The sequence below is a fragment of the Polypterus senegalus genome, chromosome 2 (assembly GCF_016835505.1).
Source record: "Polypterus senegalus isolate Bchr_013 chromosome 2, ASM1683550v1, whole genome shotgun sequence".
Lineage (NCBI taxonomy): Eukaryota > Metazoa > Chordata > Cladistia > Polypteriformes > Polypteridae > Polypterus > Polypterus senegalus.
The window spans coordinates 256,300,675-256,325,225 of record NC_053155.1 but is presented as its reverse complement, the minus strand read 5'-3'; the positions used below and the strand labels follow the sequence as shown (position 1 = coordinate 256,325,225).

The 24,551-nt window shown below is 38.3% G+C and overlaps 1 protein-coding gene across 2 annotated transcripts in view; it reads left to right on the top strand.

Annotated features, from left to right (window-relative positions):
* uggt2 (UDP-glucose glycoprotein glucosyltransferase 2) overlaps positions 1-24,551 on the top strand; it is a 652,370-nt gene that overhangs the window by 448,797 nt on the left and 179,022 nt on the right. For both annotated transcript variants that reach the window (XM_039745402.1, XM_039745404.1), the window contains 2 exons: positions 5,057-5,188; positions 23,065-23,195. In XM_039745402.1, the coding sequence (XP_039601336.1) occupies positions 5,057-5,188; positions 23,065-23,195 (263 nt within the window). The remainder of the gene's footprint in view (positions 1-5,056; positions 5,189-23,064; positions 23,196-24,551) is intronic.

The following is a 24,551-nucleotide window of genomic DNA, read 5'->3' as shown; positions in this document are numbered from 1 at the left end:
TTTTACATTTCTAAATAGAAAAATAAGTAATATAATTAGCATTTCATTTGGTTCTGCACGGTGGGAATATTTCTGCCAAAGACTTGTCAGCTATGTACTTGTGCAGTATATTTTTTGTGTTTTCACTTTGAACTTCGGATATCTGTTTTCACCTTGACATTAAAGGGTCTTTTTCTGTTAAAAAATATCAAAAATGCCAAATTAACCCCACTGGGATTCAATGTTGTATAGCAATAAAATGTGAAAACATCTAAGTGGAAGAAAATAATTTTTATAAGCAATAAAAGTACCATAGACACAATTAATTCTTCTAATTCTTTTGGTTGCTCCCGTTAGAGTTTGCCACAATGGATCATCTTTTTCCATATGTTCCTGTCCTCTGCATCTTGCTCTGTTACACCCATCACCTGCTTCCATAAACCTTCTCCTAGGCCTTCCTTTTTTCCTCTTGCCTGGCAGCTCTATCCTTAGTATCCTTTTCCCAATATAACCAGCATCTCTCCTCTGTACATGTCCAAACCAACGCAATCTTGCCTCTCTGACTTTGTCTTCCAATTGTCCAACTTGAGCTGACCCTCTAATGTACTCATTTCTAATCATATCCATCCTCGTCACACCCAATGCAAATCTTAGCATGTTTAACTCTGCCACCTCCAGCTCTGTCTCCTGTTTTTTGGTCAGTGCCACCGTCTCCAACCCTTATAACATAGCTGGTCTCAATACCTTCCTGTAGACCTTCCCTTTCACTCTTGCTGATACCCATCTGTCACAAATTACTCCTGATAATCTTCTCCATCCATTCCACCCTGCCTGCATTCTCTTTTTCATCTCTCTTCCACAATCTCTGTTATTCTGTACTGTTGATCCCAAGTATTTAAACTTTGCCAACTCTACTCCCTGCATCCTCACCATTCCACTGACCTCCCTCTCATTTACACACCTGTATTATGTCTTGTTCCTACTGAGCTTTATTCCTCTCCTCTCTAGAGCATAACTCCTCCTCTCCAGGGTCTCCTCAACCTGCTCCCTACTCTTGCTACAGATCACAATGTCATAAGCGAACATCATAGTCCACGGGGACTCCTGTCTAATCTTGTCTATCAACTTGTCCATCACCATTCCAAATAAGAAAAAGCTCAGAGCCAATCCCTGATGTAATCCCAACTCCACATTGAAAGCATCTGTCACTTCTACCCCAGACCTCACCACAGTCATACTTCCCTCGTACATATACTGTACAACTCTTACATACTCCTCTGCCACTCCCAACTTCCTCATACAATAACACAGCTCCTCTCAAGGCACCCTTTCAGATGTTTTCTACAAGTCCACAAGATTAACCCTCCTGCATAGGATGTAATTTGCCTGTGTGCATCTTCCACCACTCTTGTACGTCACCCTACGTTCCTCCCTTTTCTTAAAATATATATTTACCACAGCCATGTCCATCCTTTTCGCAAAATCCACTATCATCCTGGACGCCATACCTACTAATCACTTCCTCATCTGCTCTGTTCCCTTCACCATCATGTTCTTTGAAATATGCTTCAATCAACACTCACTGTCCCATGGGTACACTCGATAAATACATTCAACTCACTCAACAAATATTCTTTCTCATCCATCGCACACCCAACTTGCGAGACATATGCACTAACTAACTCTGTCTGACACTCATTTCACCTCCAAAACACTCTTGACATACTGTTCCTTCAGAATAACCCCTACCCCATTTCTCCTCCCATCCACACCATGATGAAATAATTTGAAGCAACCTTTGATCCTCCTGGCCTTACTCCCCTTCCATTTAGTCTCTTGCACACACACTATATCAGCCTTCCTTTTCTCCATCACATCAGCTAACCCCCTCCCTTTATCAGTCATACTGCCAACGTTCAAAGTTCCTACCCTCAGTTCCACTCTCTTTACCTTCCTCTTCTCCTCCTGCCTGCGAACACGCCTCCCCCCACATCTTCTCCTTCTTAGGCCAACAGTAGCCCAATTTCTAGCAGCACACTTTTGGCTAACAGTACTGGTTGGAGCCATTTTTAACTCGGGCCTCAACTGATCCGGCATTGAAATCTGTATTGTTTTCTGCACATTGATCTTCCTGATGTAACCCTCCCAATTTATCCGTACTTGGGTCTGGCACAATGAAACACATTTGCTTGTGTAACCCCTGTGGCTGAGTTACCATAGGCCCATTTGATAATTACAAATAATCAAAAAAAATACTTTAGTATTAAGAGTGTGTTCAATCAATCAATCAATCAATCAACATTTATTTATATAGCACATATTCATACAAAAAAAATGTAGCTCAAAGTGCTTTACAAAATGAATAGAGAAATAGAAGACACAATAAAAGATAAACATAAGTCAACATTAATTAACATAGAATAAGAGTAAGGTCCGATGGCCAGGGTGGACAGAAAAACAAAAAAACTCCAAAGGCTGGAGAAAAAATAAAATCTGTAGGGGTTCCAGACCAAGAGACCGCCCAGTCCCCTCTGGGCAATCTACCTAACATAAATCAAACAGTCCTCTTTGTATTTAGCGTTTTCATCGAAGAACCTGATGATGATGGTCACGTAGACTTCTGGCTTTCAGTCCATCAATGTTGGTGCATCATGATGCTTTGAGTAGGTGCACCACAAAGAAACCGGAAAAAGAAACAGAAGAGAGAGTAGGGGTCAGTACAGATTTTAGAGCCACCATGAATAGTTATTATGAAGAATTGAACATACAGAGTATCAGGATTAAGTTAAAGTGAAGTTATAAAAAGGCCATGTTAAAGTAATGTGTTTTCAGCAGTGTTTTAAAGTGCTCTACTGTATTTGCCTGGCGAATTCCTATTGGCAGGCTATTCCAGATTTTGGGTGTATAACAGCAGAAGGCCGCCTCACTACTTCTTTTAAGTTTAGCTTTTGGAATTATAAGGAGACACTCATTTGAAGATCTAAGGTTACGATTTGGAATATAACGTGTCAGGCATTCCGATATATAAGATGGAGCGAGATTATTTAAGGCTTTATAAACCATAAGCAGTATTTTAAAGTCAATCCTGAATGACACAGGCAACCAGTGTAGTGACATCAAAACTGGAGAAATGTGTTCGGATTTTCTTTTCCCAGTTAGGATTCTAGCAGCTGCATTCTGCACTCGTTGCAAATGATTTATGTCTTTTTTGGGTAGTCCTGAGAGGAGTGCGTTACAGTAATCTAGTCGACTGAAAACAAAAGCGTGAATTAATTTCTCAGCATCTTTCAATGATATAAGAGGTCTAACTTTAGCTATGTTTCTTAAGTGAAAAAATGCTGTCCTAGTGGTCTGATGAATATGCGATTTAAAATTCAGATTACAGTCAATGGTTACCCCTAAATTTTTTACTTCCGTCTTAACTTTTAATCCTAGTGCATTAAGTTTATTTCTGATAACCTCGCTGAATCCATTACTATTGACTAACATAGAAGAATGCATCAAGCATACAATAAATGCAAGGGTAAGTCAATAATTAACTGCACTTTCATTGTTATTTTGTTTGGGTTGGCGATACACCTTTGCCCATGCACATTAGTAAACATGTCTGTGGTCACAGTGGTAAAGTTTTGAGCCAACCCAAAGAAAAGTATCATAAAAATGCAGATAATTATTGATTTATCCTGGTACATTGAGTTACTTTTTTATGTAGAAATAGTGGAATGAATGTGTGGAAAATTTGCAGTTGTGATGTGAACTTAAAACTGGAAAAATACTATTTAGCTTAAATTGCATCTCATTTTTTTAATATTTTCTGAGTTTCACTAAGCATTCTGAAATTTTAGCAGTAGATGAGTTTAATTAAAAGTGTTCGTTAGCATTTTATATATTTTGTTTATTGCATATAGTGTTTATTATGCATGCAGCAAATTTTATATATACATATTATACATTATTTTTCATAAGGTTATGTGTAGTGAAATACTCTTCCCCGGTTAATGGTGTCCTGGTCATGGTGGGTCATCATAAAATCAAAAGTATTAAAATATTAAATACTTCAAAGTTAAAACAGACTCCTTTCATTGGGGACATCAAAGTCTAGAGCCAATGCTGTTCATGCAAACTGTTTCCTTACCAGAGAAGCTACATTACACAATCTTTTAGCCATTTTTCTTTGCTATTGTCTAGTGTACCTGGATCTGTCCCACTCATGCATGACACCTGACTGCTATCTGCCATGTCCCCCACCCTTAACCTTTAGGTTTGTGAGCCTATATGAACTAAGCTAGACCAGGTTATTTGGTCCATTTGGTCAGCAGGCACATAGTGGCAAGCAACATTCCCCAGCTTGGCTTTAGGAGTCCTTGGATCCCTATCATTTTGACTGAAGTTATTGAAAATTATAATTATTGTCCTATTTTTGAATGTAGTTTTGTCTAGCTAAAAACACAAGGCTGTTGTCAACATAACTCAGAATTTTTGTGGCATATATTAACGACCATTGGTGTGGATCATCTAAACCATATTAAAATACTCCCTGCACAAAAATGTAAACAAAAATCCACCTTCCATATACAGTAAGCTCCACAAGAGTTTGTAGAAGGAAACTGTTAGCAACCCTTAATGAATCTAAAGACCATCCAAAGCTTCATCAAGCATTAATCAAGAGTGAGGAGGAGCTTAGCTAGTTTAACCTGCACACCATACCTTCTCAAATGGAAAGTTGTACTGTACAAGTAAGTTTGTGTTTTTTTCCAAGTCTTTAAAATCACTATGGACTTTCACTGTTGTAACAGGAAACACACACTGGAATTTGTAAAGAGGCTGCAATTGGCATAGGTTTAGTGCTTGGCAAAATTGTAAATTTAGCCAGGACCAAAATGTTAACCTTAAGTAAAACTATTATGGTTTAAGTAACATACTGTTGACTGCATTTAACTAGATAGTGTTAAAGCTTCAGTGAAGATAACTTCCAAAGACATTTTTGGGGAGATACAGGTTTAGGAATTTGTTCATTTAGTTTTTTTAGTCTTTATTGACTGGTGTTGATTTTTGAATATTTTTTTCTATTTTTTAGGGAATGGACAGCAACTCCTTTGAGAAGACGTTTAACACATTGGGAGTGGATTTCATTAAATCTCAGCAGTTGTTTTGCCGAGATGTTTTACATTTACTTCCTGGTCAAATGGCAATCGTGACTAATGGCAGGGTAAGTCGTCCTGCATTTTTAATAATCCAGTGATGCATCTCCATTTCCACAGAACTTCTTTACATTTTCATCTGGTTTCGTGCTGCTTTGCACTAAACTTTAATTAGTGTGTTTATGTATGCATTTAAATGCATTTGTGTTAAGTGAGACTTCCACTGTAGCCATTACTTCATGGTTATGCTCCAGCTCTACATACTGTACAAAGCAGATGAAAGGATGGATTATTAAACATTTCAGGTGGTGGTCTTAAATTATCAATACATGTTTTAATGCCAAGATACAGATCAATTCACAAAAACAGTTTTGGCTTGGAAAAGGGCACGTTCTTATGTTTTCATCTGTAAATTCACAGTTTACAACTTGAATGCATTTTTTATGCATAATACATGGATGTGCATGTGAATTGTAATGGATTGCATGCAGAATGGACTCCCTTTCTTTACATGGCTCGAAGGTCCAGGTGGCAAATGGTCAGAAAGAGTGGTAGGATGTTCCCTGTATTAGCCAGGAGGGTGGCAGAAGATGCCAGTGCGGAATTGGGCATGCTGGTGTCCCAGCAGGTGATGCGCTGAAAAAAAATCCCCAGCCAGGATGCCATTGTAACGAAAGGACAGAGGGAAATAACATGTCAGGACTACAGGTATCCCTGATTTGCTAGATGGACAGGATTCCACACGGACACCACAGGGCATGCTGAGATCTGTAGTCCCATGGGGGCCACCTAGGGAAGCTGCTGGGATTAACAGTCCCTACTTTGTGGGGCTCTTGTTTGATCCAGAAGTACTCCCAACGGGGTATGCCCTATCACCAGAAGTACTCCCAGAGTACTGTGTGGAGGGACGGATATGCTGACCTGGAAGAGTAGAAAGAGAGAGAATTGTGTTGTGCCACTGTCAAAGCCCTTTTTATAAGGTATTTTTTATAATAAAAGTTGTAATTGAATCCAAGACTTGTGTCTGTGCAGTTGTGTCTTGGGTTGGGGTGCTGCAGAGCACTCTAGTTGTCACAGGATGTTGTGTGGCTATTTTTCAAAGATACAAACATGTGCACCTTTTGTCCACATTTTGCATATATAGTCAAAGCCACTGACATTATAGCCTTGCTATTTTTTAAAATCATAGGAGGCCTTTAGTGACTACTACCAGTCTGTGACTTCATTTAAACTTGTCAGACTCTTGGGATTTTCTGACTCTTTCTTATTATCCAAGTATCTTGCCATGCAATTCTCAGCTCATGGAGCGTCTTTTGTTCTGAATATCATATAATCCATCCATCCATCCATTATCCAACCTGCTACATTCTAACTACAGGGTCACGGGGGTCTGCTGGAGCTAATCCCAGCCAACATAGGGCGCAAGGCACACCACAGATATCATATAATCACTACTGCATTTTAAAAGTGTGGCTTTTACTCACATTATCTCATCCTTGTCTTTTCATATTTTTTTTAACCTTGCTATTTTCATATGATGTAGTTTATTTCTGTAGAATGCATTGTATCATGTATTGTAACAATTTGCTTATTAAATAACCCTGGGATAGTTCTGGTGTGATTCACCACAGCACATAATAAAGCAGCTGGGAAAATGCAGATTGTAATATTTGATTTAGATTTGTCATTTAATTCTGTCCAAATGTGCTTGTGGTGAAGTTCTTAAATAGCATATATTTTAGAATAAAGATGGCAGAAAGGTTACTATTGCAGATTAAATCTGTATTGGTTAGTAAAGCAGAAACTTACATATACTGTATCATGTAATAGTTATTAAACAGGAACACATAAGCAAACATTAAACAGAATGTGTGAATTCTGTCATGCCTGACTGCAACTTGATAAAAATGCAGTAACTGTAGTGCTTATCTTGAGATGCCCAGTGCATTTTCTTCAGTGTTTAGGTTCACTGTGGACAAGACACAGACATAGAGCAGTTATTTATTCAGACAACTGTACTTTCAAATTTATTTTCATTTGATACTATGATATTTGTACTTTATATATCTGCCATGGACCAGTGAAAGTGGTGTAATATCAGCAACAAAGAATTAATACAATATTGGCACAAGAAACACTCATGCAATTGTCAGTATAGATGTCTTTTTTTAACAATATAAAAGATGGAAACTGTCTCTGAATATAGTCGTGTGAATGTTAATAGACTTGTACTGTTTGCCAGAATGAAGGAAAGAGAAAACTGACTATGCAGGATGGCAAAGGTTTTTAATGATGCCTTCTTCTTTCAAAGGCACCAAGTATTATTAATGTCCTGATTTAAAGAAGTAAAAATTCTGACCTGACATCTCCACCCTCTAGTCGAGTTACCACTACCCTCCTCCCCCCACCCTCATTGGTTACTGGAGGATTTCATCCTAACCAATTTCTTCTTTTAATTGTATTCCTTTATTAGTTAAGCAAACCGATATTTCCCAGTTTCTGCATTTTCTTGTGTCAGTCCACATATTATGAATGGGTTATGCTAAATCATTCATTATTGAATTAAGCAAGTATTTATGTATGTTAGGTAGCACTTTTTTCTTTTTGTTCTTTTTTATCTTACTGTTTAAAATTGTGTTCTTTCTTAATGTTCGGATTATTTAAGACATTATTTGCTGATAAGTACATAAGTGGATAACACTAAAGCAGCTACTGTCCTTTAGCATTCAGTGTACTTGCACCAATGTACATTATGCTTAATAGTATTAGCCAGTGGTGTTTCAGCAATAAGGGCAGTGGGGTACTATCCCCCAGAAGATGGTGCTGTTGTGCGAAAATGACTGTAAACAGTAAATCATCTCATTAGTGAATAATATTTTTAAAATGTTTCTCTCAAACTCATCGTAGTTATCAGAAAACACTTTTTTCAGTTTTTCATGGTATTTTCAGTGTTATTTGTTACGTAGAAAAATATTTCTTTTTGAAGTATGTGGAAATTGTTTTGAGCCTGACTCTGCTAGCCTGTTTCCAGGTTGTTCTTGCAAACCCTTCCGCCCTACATGTGGATACTGAACTTTCGAATACTACTGTGGGTTTTGAAGGCAAGAGCCCTTTTAAGTGTGTGACTGGTTGATTTTATTTGACACAATTTAATGGATGTATGACGTTTTATATGTTGTTGTCATGGAGTAGTTGTCATCATTATCATGAACCACATCATTATGTATAACAAAATGAGATTTTTCAGATAAGGAAGACAGACGTTTCAGGATAAGGTAGTTATACTCACTGGCATCTCTGCATTCAGGGCAAGTTTGGCATTGCAGCTCTTACCCCAACCTATTTCCCAGCAGATGGTGATATTGTTCAGAAAGTAAACTATTAGTAAACTCGCCTCAGTAGTTTAACGTATTGTTAAAATATTTCTGTTAAACTCAACTTAGTCATCATAATCCATTTTTGTACTTTTCTGTATGATCAAATGCAGTTTCTTTTCTAGAATATTATTTGTTTTGAAGTATGTAAAATTTTCTTTTTGCCTGGCACCACAAAGCTTTTTAAGGCCATTGGAGTGAACCCCATTGGCTTATTTTTTGCAATTCAATTTAAAGTGTGCTTAAGTTTGACATTTTCCCATTTTGAAGTAGTCATCATCATTATCATGAATCGTGTTAATTACTTATTCACAATATGATTTAGCGGTTTTCCCATTGTAAAAAATGGGAGTATTTATTTATGTTTCTTCTTTTGGCACTGAGCATTTGGTGGTGGTGTTAAGATAGATTTTTATGCCCTCATTTGATGGTTATAGCATTTAGTAAATAATATGTTGTTAGATCTACCTTTGATTAATTTTTATGACATTTTTCAGCTCAAAGTTTATCACTGGTGCTGGTAGCTTAATTAATTGGTGCTTAAAAAAAAACAACTGTCTATTGTTACCTTACATGTGGTTTACTGGAGGTTATCTCCCTCCTCAGTGGTTCTTCAATGTAGCTGCCACCACTCTGATCTTCCATGGCTCATTCCATGTGGCTTCACTTTGCCCAACTTTAAGCCAATCCAACTTGGAACACTTACCAAGACATGCTGGCGAACATGTGGGAAAATGTACCATTGCCGATGTATTAAAGCAGGGGACTGGGTCTTGTAAGCTTTAAATTCTTAATCCTTTCTCTCACTCAACCAAACACCATCTGCCCATCTTCTTAGGACTGCTTTGCTTCTTGTACGTAATAGTTTTTTTTTTTTTTAAAGATCAGTTATTTATTAGATATCAAAAAAGGACGAAAACAAGAAAAAGTGAAGGGTAAACCTTTTCATCTAAATATATAATTCACTAAGGCAAGACACACATGGAAAGTCAAGACAACCATAAAAAGCACGCCTGAAGGGGCGTGGATTCACTAAGCCGCCGACAAGTGAGACACCTATGGCGCACGCAGGAAGGAGCCACGCCCACCAACTCCAAGACCATTAGCTACGACGACAACTCGCAGGGCCACACCCACCAACTCGGGCGCGACGAAACAGAAAAAATGGCGTCATTTATATTCGTCTGTTGTAGAGGCCACATGCAGTGCAGGTCAGGTTAATGTCATGTGCATGTCATGCACCTCCGAGCTACGTTGAGTGTTCATAGAGGCATGTTTCTCGCGGAGGTGAATCGCCATATGCAGCGTGTGAAACGGTTTGCGAGGGGTATCCCATGGGATCCTTAAAACAATCCTTTACAACTGAGGTTAAAGCACAATGAAGTAAGCAGTCTTTAAAAAATGACTTTTTGGTTGCGATGCACGACCGCGTGCTCCATAGCAAACTGTTTTACACGCTACATACAGCTATTTGCATCCGCGACAAACATGCGTCTTCTTGTTAGCATTCAATAAATAATTATGCATGAGATTGACCGTGTGTCTACCCAGCATAGAGAGGCGTGGTTAAGCCGTTTGGGCTTAAAGCCGTGGAATTCCCACTAAGTGTGACTCATACGCTCCCACTCATTACGTCCCTACCCTTTGTGCACACCCCCCTCCTACCGTGGTCGGGTATCTTGGTGGATTATATATAGAAAAGCAGCCAAAACCGAGGGGTATCCCATGGGGTCCTTAAAAATTCCTTTACAACTGAGGTTAAAACACAATGAAGTAAGCAGTCTTTAAAAACTGAGTTTTCGGTTATGACGCACAACCTCGTGCACCATAGCAAACTGTTTTACACACTACATACAGCAATTCGCATCCGCGACAAACATGCGTCTTCTTAGATGCTCCTGCACTTTGTTCACACCCCCCTCCCACCTCGCTACTACCGTGGTCAGGTGTCTTGGTGGATTATATATAGAAAGGCAGCCAAACCCGCACAGAGCAATGAAAAGTCTAGAGTTCTATCTTTTCATTCACTTTCTGTTGTATCTTCAAACCCTCCCTTTTTAGACAACTGTGTCTTTCCAGAAGTGTTCAACCATCAATAAATAATTATGCGACGTTTGTTATGCCGCGGCTTCACTAGTGTCTTGTATTTTGCTCTCTCCAGAGTTCCATCTTTTCATTTGCTTACTGTTGTATTCTCACACCAACCCGTTTTAGACAACCATGTCTTTCCAAAAGTGTTTAGCAGTCAATAAATAATTATGCATGACATTGAGCGTGTGTCTACCCGGTGTGGGTAAGCCGTTGAACCCAATTCGGGCTGCAAACCGTGGAATTCCCACTAAGTGCAGCTCATACGCTCCCACTGGTTGCGTCCCAACCCTTTGTACACACCCCCCTCCCACCTCGCAACTACCGTGGTCGGGTGTCGTGGTGGATTATATATAGAAGAGCAGCCAAAACCGCACAGAGCAATGAAAAGTCAGTCACAGGTACATCTGGACTGTGTAAAGACGACGACTCAAGTGACCTGTTGGAGGTGGGCACATGAGCGGGCAGTGCATACTGAACGAGAAATCAGCAGACTAGCATGACGGACGGAGCTGAATGGACGTCCTTCTCCTCTCCTCCCGTTCCAAACTCCGCGCCGTGCACCCCCATCCCTCCGTCTGGCAGGAGAAGACGTGAGGACGGTCCGACAGTTTTCAGTCACGGACGATTGTGTGTTGGTTCATTTCCTGCATTGTTATAATGTTGCTTTTCTTGCTGATTTATTACATTAACGATTTTTCAAATGTTAATTTTCTCCCTGTGCTTAAAAATCATTAAAAAACCGGCCTGATTATGCGGTGTATGGTACACCGCGGGTTGGCTAGTATGTTATAAATTTGAAACTTATCTTATTCTTAACTTAACCACTGCTAGTTTTCATGTGCTTTCAACTGTTGACTAGGAAATCCTACAACCTTTTGCTTGCCATCCTCTGTGTAATTTTTTGTTCACTCACATTGTGGGGAACATTATATGTTTTCCATTGTCTGCTGTACTGGTGCATCTTTTTGTATTATACTGATATCCCTTCTTATTGGCCTACTGAGACACTCAGCTCACATGCAGGGCATTCCCCTTTCTGCATTCAAACACTCCAACACTGCCAGTGTGATTCTCTCAATCTGCCTAATAGTATCTTCTTGGACATTAGGATGTCGTGTACGAAACATGTTAGTTTCCTTTTATTAGCAACCTTATACCAGCCATAACCCTTTCATTGGGAATGACTGGTATACATAATAGAATTGCCACTTGCTATATAAATTAGTTATTTCTCTTACTGAATGATTTATTGAAGATGATCCATTTCTATTAGTGATCCTAATTATTTGTTTCATTTAACTATGCAGTGATCTGATCTATCTGAGTTTATAATGAATATAAGAAAAAAGGTCCTAAGGTCATGTAATAAAATCAACTTGCTGATTTTCTTCTGCTGCTCTACATTTACCTACATGACAATAGATCTGACATTTGTAAAATATTCGGATTCTGTAGGGAATAGTATGATAAATAATTAATCTTTTAAAGATTATATTTCTCCTGAGTAATTTCAAAGACAAGTACAGTATACTAACTTGGTTAGCACTTAAACTTGAAGACAACAGCAGCACAACAGACATTCTTAAATTTGAGTCGTCAGTAACCTGGGGCATGTGTCAGAAATACAAGTCTGCAGAGTCATCTTAGGAAAACTAATCATTTTGCTGCTTGACAATACAGATGTAGTTTCAGTCAATCTTTTAGGGCACAGACAGGCAGACATCTGTTTTGCACAAAACCACCACACGCTTTATTTACACTATTTACAGTTAAATTAGGTCACAAAGACCCCCAAATAATGGTCACAAAGACCCAGTTCAGTGCACAATACCCCAAACACTCAAAGTCCTGGCCACAATACAGTATATAAATCTAACTTGGGGAAGGGCTTAGCCGGCGGCTTCCGTGTCCTCTCGACTTAAACTTGGGGCGCCATGGCGGTTTGAGACTCCTTATGGAAAAAAGCGCCTCTGTCCCGTCTGCGTCCCTATAGTCGGAAGACCGCAGCCGACTTCGAGCGGGGCGCTAGGACCGGGGCACTTAGCAACATGCTTTACGGAGTCGGCTGTACTCACCGTCTCCGCTGTACCTCTCCGGCTGGAGATTCCAGCGTCGCGCCGTCCGTTATTGATTGAAGCGTTCTCAGCGCCGCGGCGCCTTCCTCTCCAGTTCCAGCACCTCAGCCGGAGGCACATAGCATCTGTAACACACGCTGCTCGGTGGGCTGAAGAGACACTTCCTGTGGGCCTTTCCTCCGGCCCAATCGGGTCTCCCCCCTGCCCGTGATGGACATTCCTTGGTCCCGCCTCTCTGCAGTCATCGGCGGGCACACAAGACACTCCGTCGAATCGCGTGCCTGTCAGGGGGAGGGGCTTCTGGTCCGCGGCCATCTTGGCTCCCCTTCTGCGGCGGCGGCGTGCTTGCCGGCAGCCTTGTTGTTGCCAGCACCTTCAGCTGCATTCGGCCCTCCTGCGGACCCTGGCGGTCCGTGGGGTTCCTTACCCAGCGGGGCTGTGTGCCGCAGCCCCGCGATTATGTGAGCGGCACCCGGGCATTTGTTTTGCACAAAACCACCACACGTCACAAAGACCCCCAAATAATGGTCACAAAGACCCAGTTCAGTGCACAATACCCCAGTAACCTCCTCTTGCATGTCCACCCGTCAGAATGAATAGCGGCCCTTTATGGAGGACCGGATGAGTCCCAGGTCTTAGGAAAACTAATGTGGCGGAAGTGCCGGCTGTCCTCCCGCTGCTTCGACAATAAATCTTCCCCAGCACTTCCTGGTGTGGCGGGAGTTAAACAAGGCAATGGGGCGCCTACAGGCGGTGACCACGGGCCCCTACAGGTAGATAGTCCATGCCCTCGACCTATGGCCCCAAACAGAAGGCAAAACCCGTGGTTGGCAGGGCTCTGACCCTCTTCCGGTTTATCCTGGCGTCAGTCATGGCTTGGCATCCCTGACAGTGGTCAAACTTTAGTTTGTAGATTATATTTTTACAAAGAAATCTTTTAACTCACTTAATCTAGACCAGGATCATGGGGGTTCTGGAACCTATTCCAGCTAGCATAGTGTACAAGGCAGGGACAAACCCTGGACAGGGTGCCAGTCCATTGCAGGACAAACACCCGCACACCAAATTCACACCAGAGCAGCAATCTAAACCCTATGCAGACATGTGGAGAACATGCAGACATGCAGGGAGGACCCAAAATGTGAACCCAAGTCTCGTTACTGCAAAGCAGCAGCATGGCTAGAAAACACACAATGAAGTTAAAAAAAAAAAAAATTATTGCAGAACAGTTAAGCTATAAGCAACAACGTAAATAACTTTGACCAGGCTTAAACACATGATAACTGATGAACATTACACTTTTGTTAGGTTATATATTTTCAATAGATTTTGGATATGTTTTTTTATTGTGAAGAATCTGCTTCTGTCATTGTTTTGTTTTTTTTTTACTTTCAGTTTCATCTTGATTATGTCTATAATCTTTTATTGCTTATTGTCTATTACCAAAACCATTTTGTTTTTCATCAGTGCCATTATTCTGTGGAGTTTTGTTTTTTTTTAACATCTCTACCCTGTGTGATGTCACTGTCCCAATAGGTCAGTATTGTACACTTCCAAGTTGTGCAAGATCGTAGTTATTCTCTAAAAAATTCAGTTTAGAGGATTACCTTTTGCAGTCTTGCTAAGTTTTATTATTATTTTCAATTTAGTCTCTAGTTTTTGTTTTTCCAGTTTCATCTCTGGTCCTTTCCTCTCTGGGAACAAAATAAGATTTTTAACTGTCCATTTGCGTTAGTACACTCCAGTACACAGTTACAAAAGTGTAAGTAAAATGCATAGTTTTGCTTTCTAAATATTTCAAGATATTTTAATTGTGTTGTTTCCAATAAAAACGTTTTTCATCAGGCAAAAAAATTTCTTGTAAATTATTTATGGAAGGAATGGGCCATTAGTCTCCACTGATTACGCCAAAGAATTAAACAAGTTACATTTTTTTAAAGGTTTGAAATAAGATTTGTGCCGCTCCAATGGCTCAGTCATATTTGCTACTGCCTCATAGCCCCAGAGTCCTGGGTTCAAATGAAGTGTTTACTTTCTCTTCATGTCTGTGTGAGTTTTCAAGCATTACTCTTATTTACATCCACACCCCAGAATTGTGTGGTTAACTTGGTTAGTGATTAGTAAAAGATATTGCATAGTTCTGAGTGTGCCTTGGGATAACCTGCACCCTAACCTGAATTGGTTCCTGCCTTGCCCTCAAGATTGTCAGTAATGACTCTGGATCCTTATATTTATATATTTAATATATATTAATATAAGGACATCAGGAATAAATTAAACAAAAACTATTAATGTTTTGGCCTTCTCCTTCACAGTTTGGAATGGCAATCACTGTTGGAAACAGCATCATATACAGTTGTTCTGTGCAGTTATTTTAAAATTATTGTTTGATCTTTGTGACCCATCACACCCAGCATACCCCCTTCATCTGTAAATCATTTAGGACGGGAGGAGTAGTCTCAGGTTTCATAATAGTACATACAGATACATGAACTTCACATCTTGACCTTCAGAGTCTTTTAAAATAACCTAATGATTGTGTTTTGTTAAACATATTGTCTGATTACTGTTAGAGAATGACAATGACTATGATTTTATGTTGTTTGTGTTCTTGTTTTATTTGTAGCTGTATCACTAAAGCTACAAAAGTAAATCCAAATAAAGTAAATGTAAATTTTCTGGCAAAAAAATTCACAATACCTTGTGTGATGGATGATAATGATCAGTTGAATGTATAGAGTGTCATAGAGTAAGAGAAAGATAAATACTAAGTGAAGATAAAGACAAGGTGATAAGTGTTGTGCTTGGGGGAAACAGACATGGTGGTTTGAACATGTGGAGCAAAAGGCAGAGGATGTTTGGGTGAAGAAGCTCTGTGGCTAAGGATCTACACTGGTATCTGGAAGGTTGCCAGTTCAAATCCTGTTACTGCAATATAGGGATCATACTCTGTTGGGCCCTTGAGCAAGGCATTTAACCTGAATATTGCTCCAAGGGTGCTGTACAATGGCTGACTCTGCATTCTGACCCCCAAAGATCATGTGACAAAACAATTTCCTCCCAGGGATTATATATATATCAAATCAAAATAATGGAAGTGGGGGAATGAGGTCAAGATTGAGGCAAAAGAAAACATGGTTGTTGGTGATGTTGGGTATGAAAACAATAGGTCACACCTCCATAAATCTGGGGTGACATCCGGCCAAATTGGGTAGACCTGGAAAATGGCCGTTAAACTGTTGATGATAGTAATAATGAATATGTGACCTCTATGTCTCTGTTAGCTGAAATTAAAAGATTAATTTAGAAGATTAAAAACTTTTTTCAGCCATTCCTCAAAGCTCATACCTCAAAGTTCTGATATTAGATTGATGCCATGAGCAGCATGAAACATCACTTTGGAAACTCACACATAAAGCTGCGTTAATTAAAAAGCCAGAGAAAAAATGTTGGTCTTCGATTTGGATTTGAATATCAAAATATGTGAAACCTTTCTCCTTTCTCTGGGTCTCTGCATCACTACCTTAGGTAATTATATTGAATAATTTTACTTTATGTGTCTAAGAATTTATATTCGTTTGAATTAAGCTTTAGCATCTTTAGTATTAACTGCAAATTTTAATAACTTGAAAATATTTTGAATGCAGGAAGTAATCAGATTATCTGAAGAAAGCCCACACCAGTTGAATGTGTATGCTTAACACAGATGGTGGCCAGGCATGCATTCAGTCTTGGGGCATTCTAGCTGTGAGTAAACAGTAAATCATTTCACTCACTGATTGTATTGCATTATGGTGCATTAAAAACAGAGTACATTTTGTTGAACAATTAAACATAATAGTTTAGAACAGGAAAAGGGTAAAATATAAAAATAATGTTGTCGCCAAGCAAACTTTCTATTACTGTTTTACCCTTTTCTAGCCTTAGTTTGAAGGCTTGGATTGATGTATCCTCACATGCCAACAGTGATAAGGCATAGGTACCACAAAGCTGAATGAGCCTTGCCATGAGAATCATGAGGTATCTTATAGTTTTTTTATAAGGCGAGAAGTATAAACACGTTGTATGAGTCTTAAAAATGTAAGGATTTAATGTGATGAGTAGTTTCTTAATGATTTTGAAATGTACAAGTAGTTAGATAACAACAAAGATATTCAGCTTATGTAAAGAAAGATGAGTCATTTGGAGTCATGATGTCCTAACAATAATGGAAGCAGTCAACAGAATTACTCTTACTGAAGGTAAATGATGTGCTGTACCTGTGTGTATGGTGAGCTCTTTCACATTTTCTGTCCTCATTGTTTCTGAGAAAACCACATGTGACGATTGAATTGTTAGTGTCACAAAAAAAGTCTAAAGAGGAGATGTGCACGATAATATGTTCTGAGGTTTTACAAATAAGGAATTTATAAGCTTCAATGTAAAGTAGTTGAGTTCAAGGTGAATACAAGTATAATTTCAGATTGACTGTTTCTGCATCAAAAAACATGAAATTAACTTTTATGGAATTTATCATGTTTTATTGATTAATGATGCTGACACATTCAATTGCACTAAAAATGTTTTGTTTGTTTTGTTGCTGAATTTTGTTTGTACTCAGGATTTAATGTGTCTCATTTTAGTGCCCAACAATAGTTGGCCGGCATTAATGGATTTCATTTGATCTGATAATCAGTTTCCCTTTTTTGCTACATTCTGGTGAAACTTTTCACCATGTTCATCCCTGACTGAGCCAAGTTTAGCAAGGAAGAAGTTCAAGTGTGAGTGCAGAAAATTGAATGCACTTGTGTTGCACTTCATGTTTTTGTATGCTTGAAGCATGTTGTCAGCCAGCTTTATGCTGTATGGTACTCTGTAGTTGCCAAGAAAATTCTCAATAACATCCTTAAATGTCTTACATCTGAATTCTTCTGGCCCTACTAGCAGATCTTTGAACAGCTTCTCATTGATGATGAGTCTGATTTGTGGACCAACAAAAATGCCTTCCTTAATCTTGACGTTCATTACTCACGGAAACTTCTTTCTCAAGTATTGAAATCCTTCACCTTCCTTGTTCACTCCTTTAACAAATTTTTTATCAGTCCAAGTTTTATTTGAATGGGATGCAAACATATCTTTGTTGGGTCAACAAGTGGTTTATATGTCACAGTTGTTCTGCCCTGGAACCAGATGTTTATGGAGAAGCAGTTCTCTTTAATGTAATGAGATTCCCTGGCATGGCTGCCCCACATACAAATGAAAAAACAGGGTTTAGTTTATCTGAGCTTACTTCCTATTAGCTGTGCCAGAACTTTTAGATTACCGCAGATGTTCTAGTAGTTGTTGTACCATATACTGTATGTATACTGATAATATTAGAGGAAATCTCTAAAATAGGCTTTTACTGTCTCCACTGAGTATGCAATCATTCTTCTACAGCACTTACTAGTTACTAAACACTTTTATTAGTACTGGAACCTGGAAATATAAGGTATCTTCTTGAGGTGTGTCAACAGCCACACGTGATGAAGAAAATATAACCTCTGAATCCTCAGTGTTTACATTCAACACTTATGTAATGGTCTAGATGGTTGGAAAAATAAAATAAAATGCTGTAATTGCTGTTTACATGTAACTAGTTATTATTTTATTTAGCAAGTTTTAATTAGTAAGGCCAAAGAGGTGAACAGTCTACATTAAGGCATCCAAACAGAGAGTCTAAATTTGTCAACTGAGGAACATCAAGTGCAAAACCAACATACTAAAACCAAATAAAGTTTCTCTTAGTTTCCTTATTCACTGAGGACTAATATGTTTATCTGTGCTAGATTTGTTCTGCATTTTTCAAAAAACAAAACTCATCCTGGATATTCTTTGTTTTTTCCTGAATCCTTATTTTTATGTATCCTCATTTTTTGCCTAAAGCTGAAAGAGGATTGCCTTACCTTTATTTCTGAAAAAGTCCTTTCGTGGCTGCTATTCTTGCTATATATTAATAAAGCATTGCCCATGACATCACATGCCAGAATGTTCATATTTTTAGTGTGCACTGGCTTAGCAAAAACACTCTAAATTACACTTTTAATGATACAGTATTCTGCCACTACCACAATTGCCAAAGTATAGACAAAATTGGCAACATTCAAAAATAAATATTTAAAATATTGCAAAACCCACCCAAACAATGCACAGTTGATTCTGACAATTATTTACACCTCTAAGGCAGGGTAACACAGCTCCATTCCAGTAAATCTCACTGTTAATGCTTTTGTCTATATAGATAAACTACTGCACATTCACTTTTTCCCCAGAAGAGCCTTGATCATAGTTTTAATTTAATTCTGCATAATCAAACTAATGAAAATGCAGCTCTAGTACCCCTTATAAATGCTATCAAATTTAGTATTGTTGTTATTAATCTCATTTAACTTGTCTTATTTAAGGCCTGGAGTGCAGTATTTATCACATTATTAATTTATTCTTGTATACTCATAACACATAATGGTACATTATTACTCTGATACACTCATTTTTGCAGATTGATCTGAAGATTTATTCACATTTTGTTTCCTAAGGATGGCAGTTCAGCTGTATGTGAAAATAGCCTAAACAGACAAAATCTATGTACTCCAAACCACTGTAGTCTTACAATGCTTATAAAGAGTATTCACACTTGGAGTTTTTCTCATTTGATTATTATGCAACATTGAATAACAGTGGATTTAATCTGGCTTTTTTGACAATGATCAACAGAAAAACACCATTTAATGTTAATGTGAAAACAAGTCTCTCTGAAATGATCTAAATTATTACAAATATTATTATTACAAATATAAACCAGAAAATATTTTATCATTTAAGTTTTCACCCTCTTCAACTCAGTTTTTAGTAGATGCATCATTGGCAGTCATGACAACCCTATGTCTGTGTGGTCTGGTCTCTATCACATCTGGAAACTGCAGTTTTTCACATTTTTCTTTTCGGAACTGCTCAAACTCTCTCAGGCTGTATGAGGGTTGTAAATGAAAAGCCTTTTTCAAGTCAGGTCACAAATTCTCAACTGGATTAAGAACTGGCCTTTTGAATTGGCCATTACAGAAAATTAACATTGTTGTTTTTAATCCATTCCTGTGTAGCTTTGGCTTTTTTTGTGGCTGGAGTGTGGCGGTAGTTCCCTTTTGGAGATCCAGTGATGTGTACAGGGACTGGAGGTTGATGGAGTGAAACAGATGAGCTGGTACGCTAGAAAACCTTGCCAGTAAGCATCTAAGTGTGTCAGTACTCAACAGTAAAAACATAAGACATTCCGGTCCACTTCAAACACTGCTAAGGACAAATGTATTTTATCTGGGGATACCTTCCATTTATTTTATAACAATCTAATTAAAATATCCAGTTCTTAATGTTGTTTAAAATGTATAATTTTGATCATATTAGAAAAGTTAGCCTAACTACTTCTATTTTTTAGTATTCTGAACTTGATAAAAGTTCAGAATACTAATGAGTAAAACATTTTTAATGTGCATGACTGCTTATTCCTATATGTTCAAAAACTTTGGTTCTGACATTATTAATTTCAGCTTTAGCATTATGGACCTTTTTTCTATGTATTTTATTAGCTAGCATCTTATTAGCTTTCCTCTCAATGTTCATATTAGGATTGGCCTGGTTTAACTGATGGTCATTTGTGATTGATGGTGCTCGTGGGTTGGTATTCCAGACAGAATGGGGAAATGTTGCTTACCTGCTTGGTAGGCCAGCCTATCAGAGACAGAAGATGAAAACAAGATGAAAGGAACATCCTGCCTTGACCAAGAGATAGACAGGAGATGACCCCTTGCAGAAGTATGTTTGCTAGCGTCCTGGCTGCAGTGGACAAAGATCTTTTCCCGGCCAGAAGGCCATTATAATGGAGAGAAGGGTATGCAGTCGCCTCAGATGATCAGCTTCCCCAATACGTTACATAGCAGCATCCATGAGCCTCAGTACCCATATGGATACCCACAGGGTATGCTGGGAACTGCAGTGCTGTGGATTCTGTGGGTGCCACAAGGGGGGTACTATAGGAGTTCATAGTCTGTACTCTCTCAGACTTTTGCTTGACCTGAAAGTGTTTCCAACAGCCTCTGCCCTAGTACCAGATACTCCCGGGTCTGGTTTCACTGCCTTACACAGAGAGTCAGCATCAGGAGGCAAAGATAAAGCTCACCGGGAAGAGTAGCAGGAGAAGGAAAGAACTTGGAATATCTGTGCTTCTGGTATTTTTTGGTTTCAGTAAATTAAGGTACTGTGTGTAATAAGTGGACTGAATGTAAGAAAACCTTAATTAAGAAATAGTAATGAGTTAAATTACCTAATGTAGGTTGCATTAATAGTGTGTATGTGTCACTTTATTACATTTAGCCATTTTATGGTTTCCTTTTACATGCCAAAGACATGAAATAATTGCTGACTCCAGTTTGATCCTGTAATAATCTTTGTGAACTTGTACTGTGCAGTAGACTGGCCTTCCTGTCCTGGGCAAACTTACACTTAATGCTTCTGGGATAGGCTTTGCTTATGCACATTCCAGTAATAGGAAAGCTAGTTTCTGAAGATAAATGGATATAATTTATTCAGATTTCTAACGCATCAAAACAAATAATAAGCTAATTAACAATTCTTGGTTTCTCCCTCTGTGGTTATGAGTGTTGGTGCATGCATGTGGTGATATGTGTCCAAGGTCTGTTGCGTGTTCTGTGGACTGGAGCAGGGCAGGATTTTGGAAAATAGTATTGTTCACACTTTGTGAGTGTTGATGTGTGTGAGACAAGCCATGTAGAGGGCTTAATTGGAGAAATTGTCTGATTGCTCGTTCACATGCGTTAGGGCAATCGGCATAGCCATCCATCATTAGTTCTCTGTGGCTCATTCAGGAGCCACCAATGCTCACAGAACTATAAAAAAAAGTCAGAGGAGGTAAGAAAGAGATTTTCAAAAGAAAGAAAGAAAAAGAAAAATGAGGATGAAAAATTGAGGACAAGAAAGAAGGGGAGAGCAGAATTGGGCGACTGATTTTATTCTGGGTTTTAGCTATCCATTTATTGAATTTATTTCTTGATTTTAACTTCTTTACCATTGACACTGTTTTTACAGATTTATTTATTGAAGACACGAAACACTGCACCTAGGGCACTGTTTGCCTTTTTGTTGATTGTAGTATGTATGAATGGGTATTGTACTGGACGGACACCCCGTTCCTTCCTAGCATTCCATACCACCAAGTAATTGTATTAAGTAGTTTTCAGAATATTTTTCAAAGTATCAATACAACTGCAATGATGGTTTTTGAAAATCTGCTAAGAGATCTATTGCTTTTTCAGATGATATAGTGGTGCAGTGGTTATTGCCACTTCTTCACTGATCCAACATCCAGTATAGCCAATCACAGTTTACATGGAATTTGTCCTTTCATCCCATGTGTATGTAGGTTTTTCTACAGGATCTCTCGACCCTCATCAGGAAAAGTGGTTTCAGAAAATGAGATAAATTTCACTCTGTGTGAGTGAGTGAGTGGGCCAAGCTATGGGTCGATGCCCTGTGCAATGCTGATACCCACTTTGCATCAATTTCTGTCAGGATAGTCACTGACCCACCCAGCACCCCTAAAATGAAATATAATGGTTGAGAATGTTATGATATGGATCATATCTAGATTTAGAAAGTATGCAGTGATAGTGCAGAATTTGGCTTTAAGTTACATTTAGCACTAATTTCTAAGTATATCATCTGACATATAAAATTTTGAATGGATTTGCCTCCATTTATTTTAGACAATTCATTAATGCATACTCTATATTCTAGACTATGCATCATTTTATTCCCAAAATAAATAAAATACTGCTGCAGGAGACGGACCATTTAACTGCCGAGCCCTAAAAAACAGAGCTGGTAATATGCAAGATACTCCATCTGTCTCTGTTTTTAAGTTAAGGCAACATCAAATGTGGAACAGTTGTTGAATGTAAGAATACATTTGTTAAGTGTTCAAGTCAACTAAAAAAGGAAGAATAAAAAAGAAGAGAGAAAAGCCTTGAAGAGAACGCATTTTATTTATAGTACAACTGAGTCATAAAAACATGAAAAACTGGAAGATGTAGAAGCAATGTGCAGTATATTTGTGTATATACTGTGTGAATTTACTGTATACATAATGACACCAATGGCAATTTATAATTTGTTTTAAATGTATTAGTTTGATAATTGTACAGTGCTCTGATCCTGTCTGTTGGGAAGCATGCTACATAGGAATAAACTGAATTGAATAGCCTTATTAAGTTCACGATACCAAGCTGAAAACACATAATGAATAAATAAAACAGTCATACCTGCATATCAAATGCAATTTATTTTGGAGTTTCTAAATTGTCTCTTTCTTACTATTAGATCTTGGGACCTTTGAATGAAAATAAGGATTTTGACCCTGAAGATTTTCACCTCTTGGAAAAGGTATCCTTTGATGGTTCTGCAGAGAACATCAGACTAAGAGTAAAGCAGATGGGAATTAAAGGAAAACAGTATGTATATTTAGCATGGGATTTGTTGCTTTCAATTTCCTTTTAAAGTCATATTTGTATTCCTTTTTATTTTCTCTTTGTTGTGAGCTGCTTTTCTTGAATGTAATGTTACATTAATCCTCTTAGGTGATTTCTGCAGTAATATATTAAGGGACATATGTTGTGACTTTTTTTCCACTTTTTTTATATTTGCTCTTTAATTTTGTAATAATAGCACTTTTATGCTTAGTAACATTAACAACAAAGTCACAGTGTTCAATATGTTTTATATGACCAAAATGACCATTGTTAAGCAGTAATTCTTCTAAATGTAAATGCTCGCCAGTCTCATTATTATTGGCCTGCAGTAGCAGAGTGATTCATTACTGCTTTTATCTAGGCAGACTTAAGCAGTTTTGGTGAACACCTGAATACTTAGGAAGTAAATAAGCACTATCTCTGCCAGTGATTTATGTAGTGTCACATAGTGCAGAGCTGAATTGGATTAAGGAGTAGGAGGGCTTCCTGAGTCATGAATGTGCATAGGAACAAAAAGTGGCAAAGCCCTTTCTATTCTGAATTCCCATGAAGTTCCAGAAATTTAAGAAACCTGCATACCTGTCTGTTTTGCCAAATTATGCATCTGTGGTAGCATTACATTTAATCATTATGGTTATTGACAAGATGGCTTTTCATTACTTTGTACTGCTATACTCCTGGTGCTACTGATATTTTGATTGGGTAGACTGAGTGACAGGAAGGCCCTCGTAACAGCCCTCTGCACTAACATAGGACTAAGGAGTCAAAAAGTAAACAAAAATGGCACATTTATTATTCAGGACAGGGATTAGTGTGGGAAAAACATTTATTTATTTATTTATTAAGCACTTTAAAAACAGCATCAAGGCTGACCAAAGTGCTGTACAATAAAAAAAAGAAAACCCAACATATCAGACACACAAAACCAAAGGGTAAATGAAAGAGAAACACATAAGAACTGAAAAGATTCTTAATAAAAAGTATACAGATAGCCAACATATCATACTGGGTTAAAAGCCAGAGAGTAAAAATGTGTTTTTAAATAGAATTTAAAGACAGCTAGCGAAGGAGCCTGCCTAACGTGCAATGACAAATTGTTCCAGAGTTTTGGGGCTGCAACTGAAAAAGCTTGATCACCTCGGAGTTTACATCGTGCCTTGGGAACACGTAAAAGCACCTGGTCTGCTGACCTGAGAGAGCTAGATGGTACGTAAGGGTGCAGCAGTTCCGACAAATAAAGTGGGGCACAACCATTAAAAGATTTAAAAACAAATTCAAGGATCTTAAAATGGATTTGAAAATGAATTGGAAGCCAGTGAAGGGAAGCCAAAATCGGGG